General features: G+C 43.6%; 1 protein-coding gene across 1 annotated transcript; it reads right to left on the reverse strand.

Annotated features, from left to right (window-relative positions):
- Positions 1 to 1,178: 1,178 nt before the first annotated feature.
- On the reverse strand, positions 1,179 to 3,547 carry LOC112242128 (gastrula zinc finger protein XlCGF26.1-like). Its single transcript, XM_024410094.2, has one exon. It carries the CDS (start codon positions 3,126 to 3,128, stop codon positions 1,920 to 1,922), a length of 1,209 nt encoding a protein of 402 aa, XP_024265862.1. The 5' UTR covers positions 3,129 to 3,547; the 3' UTR covers positions 1,179 to 1,919.
- Between the last annotated feature and the right edge of the window lie 3,637 nt (positions 3,548 to 7,184).

A 7,184-nucleotide genomic window follows, 5' to 3' on the forward strand; every position in this document is an offset into this window, starting at 1 on the left:
AGATGTATATAATGAACAGACTAGGTCTATACTGCTCCTACATGGTGTAACATCATGTAGATGTATATAATGACCAGACTAGGTCTATACTGCTCCTACATGGTGTAACATCATGTAGATGTATATAATGAACAGACTAGGTCTATACTGCTCCTACATGGTGTAACATCATGTAGATGTATATAATGACCAGACTAGGTCTATACTGCTCCTACATGGTGTAACATCATGTAGATGTATATAATGACCAGACTAGGTCTATACTGCTCCTACATGGTGTAACATCATGTAGATGTATATAATGACCAGACTAGGTCTATACTGCTCCTACATGGTGTAACATCATGTAGATGTATATAATGACCAGACTAGGTCTATACTGCTCCCTACATGTAGATGTATATAATGACCAGAACTATAATAACATCATGTAGATGTATATAATGACCAGACTAGGTCTATACTGCTCCTACATGGTGTAACATCATGTAGATGTATATAATGACCAGACTAGGTCTATACTGCTCCTACATGGTGTAACATCATGTAGATGTATATAATGACCAGACTAGGTCTATACTGCTCCTACATGGTGTAACATCATGTAGATGTATATAATGACCAGACTAGGTCTATACTGCTCCTACATGGTGTAACAAACATCATGTAGATGTATATAATGAACAGACTAGGTCTATACTGCTCCTACATGGTGTAACTGCTCCTACATCATGTAGATGTATATAATGACCAGACTAGGTCTATACTGCTCCTACATGGTGTAACATCATGTAGATGTATATAATGACCAGACTAGGTCTATACTGCTCCTACATGGTGTAACATCATGTAGATGTATATAATGAACAGACTAGGTCTATACTGCTCCTACATGGTGTAACAATACATCATGTAGATGTATATAATGACCAGACTAGGTCTATACTGCTCCTACATGGTGTAACAATACATCATGTAGATGTATATAATGAACAGACTAGGTCTATACTGCTCCTACATGGTGTAACAATACATCATGTAGATGTATATAATGAACAAACTAGGTCTATACTGCTCCTACATGGTGTAACAATACATCATGTAGATGTATATAATGAACAGACTAGGTCTATACTGCTCCTACATGGTGTAACAAACAAACATCATGTAGATGTATATAATGAACAGACTAGGTCTATACTGCTCCTACATGGTGTAACATCATGTAGATGTAGATAATGAACAGACTAGGTCTGTACTGCTCCTATGCGGTGTAACATCATGTAGATGTAGATAATGAACAGACTAGGTCTGTACTGCTCCTACATGGTGTAACAATACATCATGTAGATGTATATAATGAACAGACTAGGTCTATACTGCTCCTACATGGTGTAACATCATGTAGATGTATATAATGAACAGACTAGGTCTGTACTGCTCCTATGCGGTGTAACATCATGTAGATGTATATAATGAACAGACTAGGTCTGTACTGCTCCTATGCGGTGTAACAATACATCATGCAGAGGAACACAGAGTGGACAAAACATTAAGAACACCTTCCTAATAGAATGTTGTGGGCGTATACTGGTCACAAAAATAACACAAGTAGACCGTGGATTGGCCAGCTCATTCTCCTCAAGACCGTTGATTGGCCAGTTCATCCTCCTCAGGGAGATGTTCTATTGGGAAATAGTAATTTTTAAAAAGAGGTTTGATTTTTTTTTTTTTCGTCTGTAATTTATGCTTTGGCCTCAAATACGAGAATCGGACGAGTCAACAACATTATTTGGATATGAGTTTGGAGAGGATTAACTTTAAAAAGTTAGATTTTCACAGGAGAGTTACTTTAAAAGAACGTTATTAACTGGTTACCATACTTTTAAAATAATGTTTCTGTTCCAGAACGCAAGAGATCACTTTCTTTCCCGGTTCTGTTTCTGTTCCTCAATAAAAACCATTTTTTTGCGGTTTTCTGTTCTGTTTTCTGAACTGGTTCCAACTCCTGGGGTCATTGTTAAGACTGTGTGGGTTCTCTCATGTCTTTTCAGGTTCCCTATCTGGGTAAAACCCTTTCCACACTGGGAGCATTGGAAAGGCTTCTCGCCTGTGTGTATTAATTTATGGTCCTTCAGATTCCCTAACCGTGTAAAACCCTTTCCACATTGGGAGCATTGGAAAGGTTTCTCTCCTGTGTGTAATTGTATATGTTTTTTTAGGTTCCCTAACTTGGTAAAATTCTTTCCACACATAGAGCAATGGTAAGCTGTCTCCCCTGTGTGTGTTCTTTCATGCTCCTTCAGGCTCCCTAAACTTTTAAAACTATTTCCACACTTGGAGCATTGGAACGGCTTCTCTCCTGTGTGTATTCTTTCATGCTTTTTCAAGTTCCCTAACAGGGTAAAAACCTTTCCACACTGGGAGCATTGGAAAGGCTTCTCTCCTGTGTGTACTATTTTATGTTCTTTCAGGCTCCCTAACTGTGCAAAACTCTTTCCACACTGGGAACATTGGAAAGTTCTCTGTCCTGTGTGGGTTCTCTCATGCCTTTTCAAGTTCCCTAACTGGGTAAAACCACTTCCACACTGGGAACATTGGAAAGGCTTCTCTCCTGTGTGCATTATTTGATGGTCCTTCATGTTCCCTAACCGTGTAAAACTCTTTCCACACTGGGAACATTGGAAAGGCTTCTCTCCTGTGTGTATTCTTTTATGATCCTTCAGGTTTCCTAACCGTGTAAAACTCTTTCCACATTGGGTGCATTGGAAAGGTTTCTCTCCTGTGTGTAATTTTATATGTTTTTTTAGGTTCTTTAACTTGGTAAATTTCTTTCCACACAGAGAGCAATGGTAAGATGTCTCCCCTGTGTGTATCCTTTCATGAGCTTTCAGGCTCCCTAGCCGTGTAAAACTCTTTCCACACTGGAAACATTGGAAAGGCTTCTCTCCTGTGTGTGTTCGCTCATGCTTTTTCAAGTTCCCTAACAGAATAAAACCCTTTCCACACTGGGAACATTGGAAAGGCTTCTCTCCTGTGTGAACTATTTTATGTTCTTTCAGGCTCCATAACCGTGTGAAACTCTTTCCACACTGGGAACATTGGAAAGTTCTCTCTCCTGTGTGCATTCTCTCATGCCTTTTCAGATTCCCTAACTGAGTAAAACCATTTCCACACTGGGAGCATTGGAAAGGCTTCTCTCCTGTGTGTACTCTTTTATGGTCCTTCAGGTTCCCTAACCGTGTAAAACCCTTTCCACACTGGGAGCATTGGAAAGGCTTCTCTCCTGTGTGTAATTTTGCATGTTTTTTTAGGTTCCCTAAGTTGGTAAAACCTTTTCCACACTGAGAGCAGTGGTAAGGCTTTTCTCCTGTGTGTGTTCTGTCATGCTCTTTCAGCTTCCATAACCACTTAAAACTCTTATTACACTGGGAGCAGGGGTGTCGTCTCGCTGGTTTGGGCGTCTCTGGGTCTGGTTCCTCTGAAGGACTCTTCCTGCTGTCAGAGTGAGAGTCTGGTCTCTCTCCTGCCAAAGACAGAGTATTAAACAGTTAAACAGAGAGACCTAAATTAAAGCTCCAAATTATAAAACTTTACTCTGGACTAGATCGTCTCAACATAAAACTGTTTACTCCAGACTAGATCGTCTCAACATAAAACTGTTTACTCTGGACTAGATCGTCTCAACATCGTCTCAACTGTATATTTGGATTCTGTTGATTGATTGATTCTGTTGATTGCCGGTAGTTGATTGGTGTTCCCTGTGTGGAATTCCAGATCTCTGGTTTAGTGTTCCCTGCGTGGAATTCCGGATCTCTGGTTTAGTGTTCCCTGCGTGGAATTCCGGATCTCTAGTTTAGTGTTCCCTGCGTGGAATTCCGGATTTCTGGCATTGTTTGGAACTGCGGATCTGCTGTTCAAGAACACTGAGTTAATCTCAGCCTATATGCTGCCCTACAGTCCCTTGACATTTTGGCCCTGATGGAGACAAGGATGACCCCAGAGAACACTGCTACTGGTCATCGTGGTGGTGGTACAGGGCTACACATTTCTCCTAAGTGGAGATTTTCTCTTTTCTCCCTCTCCCTCACCTGTCCATCTCCACATTTGAATTCCATGCTGTCACTTTTCCACTCAAGCTTAACATTGCCATCTACCAGGTGCCCTTGGAGAGTTCCTCAATGATCTTGAGACCTTGATAAGCTAATTTCCTGTCGATGGCTCACCGCTCTTTGTACTTGGCGACTTCAACCTCCCGACGTCTGCCTTCAATTAATTTATTTCCAACTCTCTCATTCCCCTACTTGTCTCTTTTGACCTCACCCTTTTCCAATCACCTCCCACTTTCCCACTCCCCTCCCACTTCCCCAGTCTCCTCCCACTTTCACAGTCACCTCCCACTCACAAGACAGGCAATATGCTGGACCTCATCTTTACTAGAGGCTGTTCTCCTACTAATCTCACTGCATCCCCCCTCCAGGTCTCTAATCACTACTTTGTTTCCTTTTCGGTCTCTCTTTCTTCCAACCCCTAACCACTCAGCCCGTACCCAGATGGTCATGCACCACCGCAAACTCTCTCTCTCTCTCAACCACTTTGACGACATCCACTACTCATCCGCTCAGCCTGTTGAGTCCACAGGTCTCATCCACTCAGCCTATTGAGTTTATTGGTCTCATCCACTCAGCCTATTGAGTTTAAATCAAATCAAATCAAATTTTATTTGTCACATACACATGGTTAGCAGATGTTAATGCGAGTGTAGCGAAATGCTTGTGCTTCTAGTTCCGACAATGCAGTAATAACGAGCAAGTAATCTAACTAACAATTCCAAAAAAACTACTGTCATACACAGTGTAAGGGGATAAAGAATATGTACATAAGGATATATGAATGAGTGATGGTACAGAGCAGCATAGGCAAGATACAGTAGATGATATCAGTACAGTATATACATGTGAGATAGATAATGTAAACCAAGTGGCATAGTTAAAGTGGCTAGTGATACATGTATTACATAAGGATGCAGTCGATGATATAGAGTACAGTATCAACGTATGCATATGAGATGAACAATGTAGGGTAAGTAACATTATGTAAGGTAGCATTGTTTAAAGTGGCTAGTGATATATTTACATCATTTCCCATCGATTCCCATGATTAAAGTGGCTGGAGTAGAGTCAGTGTCATTGACAGTGTGTTGGCAGTAGCCACTCAATGTTAGTGGTGGCTGTTTAACAGTCTGATGGCCTTGAGATAGAAGCTGTTTTTCAGTCTCTCTGTCCCAGCTTTGATGCACCTGTACTGACCTCGCCTTCTGGATGGCAGCGGTCTCATTACTGGTCTCATCCACTCAGCCTATTGAGTCCACTGGTCTCATCCACTCAGCCTATTGAGTTTATTGGTCTCATCCACTCAGCCTATTGAGTTTACTGGTCTCATCCACTCAGCCTATTGAGTCCACTGGTCTCATCCACTCAGCCTATTGAGTCCACTGGTCTCATCCACTCAGCCTATTGAGTCCACTGGTCTCATCCACTCAGCCTATTGAGTCCACTGGTCTCATCCACTCAGCCTATTGAGTCCACTGGTCTCATCCACTCAGCCTATTGAGTTTATTGGTCTCATCCACTCAGCCTATTGAGTCCACTGGTCTCACTCACACAGAACTACCCTACGCCTTGACCTCTTTCTCCCCTCTCTCTACAGATTAAATCCTACGACTAGTGAGGTCTGGCTGCCCAAAAACCTGCCCGCTTGAACCCATCACCTCCTCCCTTCTACAGACCATCTCTGGAGACCTTCTCCCATTCCTCACTTCCCTCCTCAACTCATCCCTGAACACTGGCCGCGTCCCCTCCGCCTTCAAAATGGCCCGAGTCGCTCCCCCTCCTCAAGAAACCAAAAAACTTGAGTCATCTGACGTTAAAAACTACAGACAGCTATCCCTTCTTTCTTTCCTTTCCAAAGCACTTGAGCGTTCTGTCACTGATCAACTTTTTCGTTATCCTCTCTCCGAGAACGATCTTCTTGACTCTAACCAGTCAGACGGCAAGGCGGGTCAATCAACCGAGACTGCTCATCTCTGTGTCCTGGAGACTACCAAAGCAGTTGACTCTCTCTCTCTCTCTCTCTCTGTTCTCATCCTCCTAGATCTATCTGCTGCTTTCAGCACTATGAATCATCAGATCCTCCTCTCCATCCTCTTAGGACTGGGTGTCTCAGTCTCTATCAGATCCTCCTCTCCATCCTCTCAGGACTGGGTGTCTCAGTCTCTATCAGATCCTCCTCTCCATCCTCTCAGGACTGGGTGTCTCAGGCTCTGAAACACTCTTGAATCCTACCTGACAGGCCACTCATACCAGGTGACGTTCAGAGGATCTGTGTCTGCACTACGTACTCTCGCTACTGGTGTCCCCCAGGGCATGGTTCTAGGCCCTTTCTTCTTCTGTCTATACACCAAGTCACTCAGCTCTGTCATATACTCACATGGTCTCTCATATCACTGCTATGAGGACGAAACTCAACTACTTTTCTCCTTCCCCCCCTTCTGACACCCAGATGAAGACATGTATCTCTGCGTGCCTGGAAACTTGGATGTCGGCCACCTCAAACTCTACCTCGAGAAGTCAGAGCTGCTCTTCCTCCAGGGAAAGGCCTGCCCGCTCATAGACCTCTCCATCACGGTTGACACAGTGTCTTTCTCCCAGAGTGCAAAGAACGTTGGCGTGACCCTTTGACAACACCCTGACGTTCTCTGCAAACGTCAAATCAGTGATTCGCTCCTGCAGGGCCATGGTCTACAACATCCGTAGGTTACGACCTTACCTCACACAGGAAGTAGCGCAGGTAATAATACTTGCCTACAGAGCAGCAAGAGGATCTGCCCCTCCCTACTTTCAGGCTATGCTCAAACCCTACACCCCAACCGGAGCACTCTGCTCTGCAACCTCAGGTCTCTTGGCCCTCCCACCCTAACGGGAGTGTGGATCCCGCTCTGCCCAGTCCAAGCTCTTCTCTGTCATGGCACCCCAATGATGAGACACGCTTCCCCCTGAAGCTAGGACAACAGAGGCCTCGCCCATCTTCCAAAAACATCTTAAAACAGCATCTTAAATAATCCTCCTCCTCACCTCGACCCCCCCCCGTAAAAAAGTATTGAAACTGAACTCCTTAACCAGTAC

This window comes from Oncorhynchus tshawytscha, unplaced genomic scaffold (genome assembly GCF_018296145.1).
Source record: "Oncorhynchus tshawytscha isolate Ot180627B unplaced genomic scaffold, Otsh_v2.0 Un_contig_9445_pilon_pilon, whole genome shotgun sequence".
In the NCBI taxonomy this organism is placed as follows: Eukaryota; Metazoa; Chordata; class Actinopteri; order Salmoniformes; family Salmonidae; genus Oncorhynchus; species Oncorhynchus tshawytscha.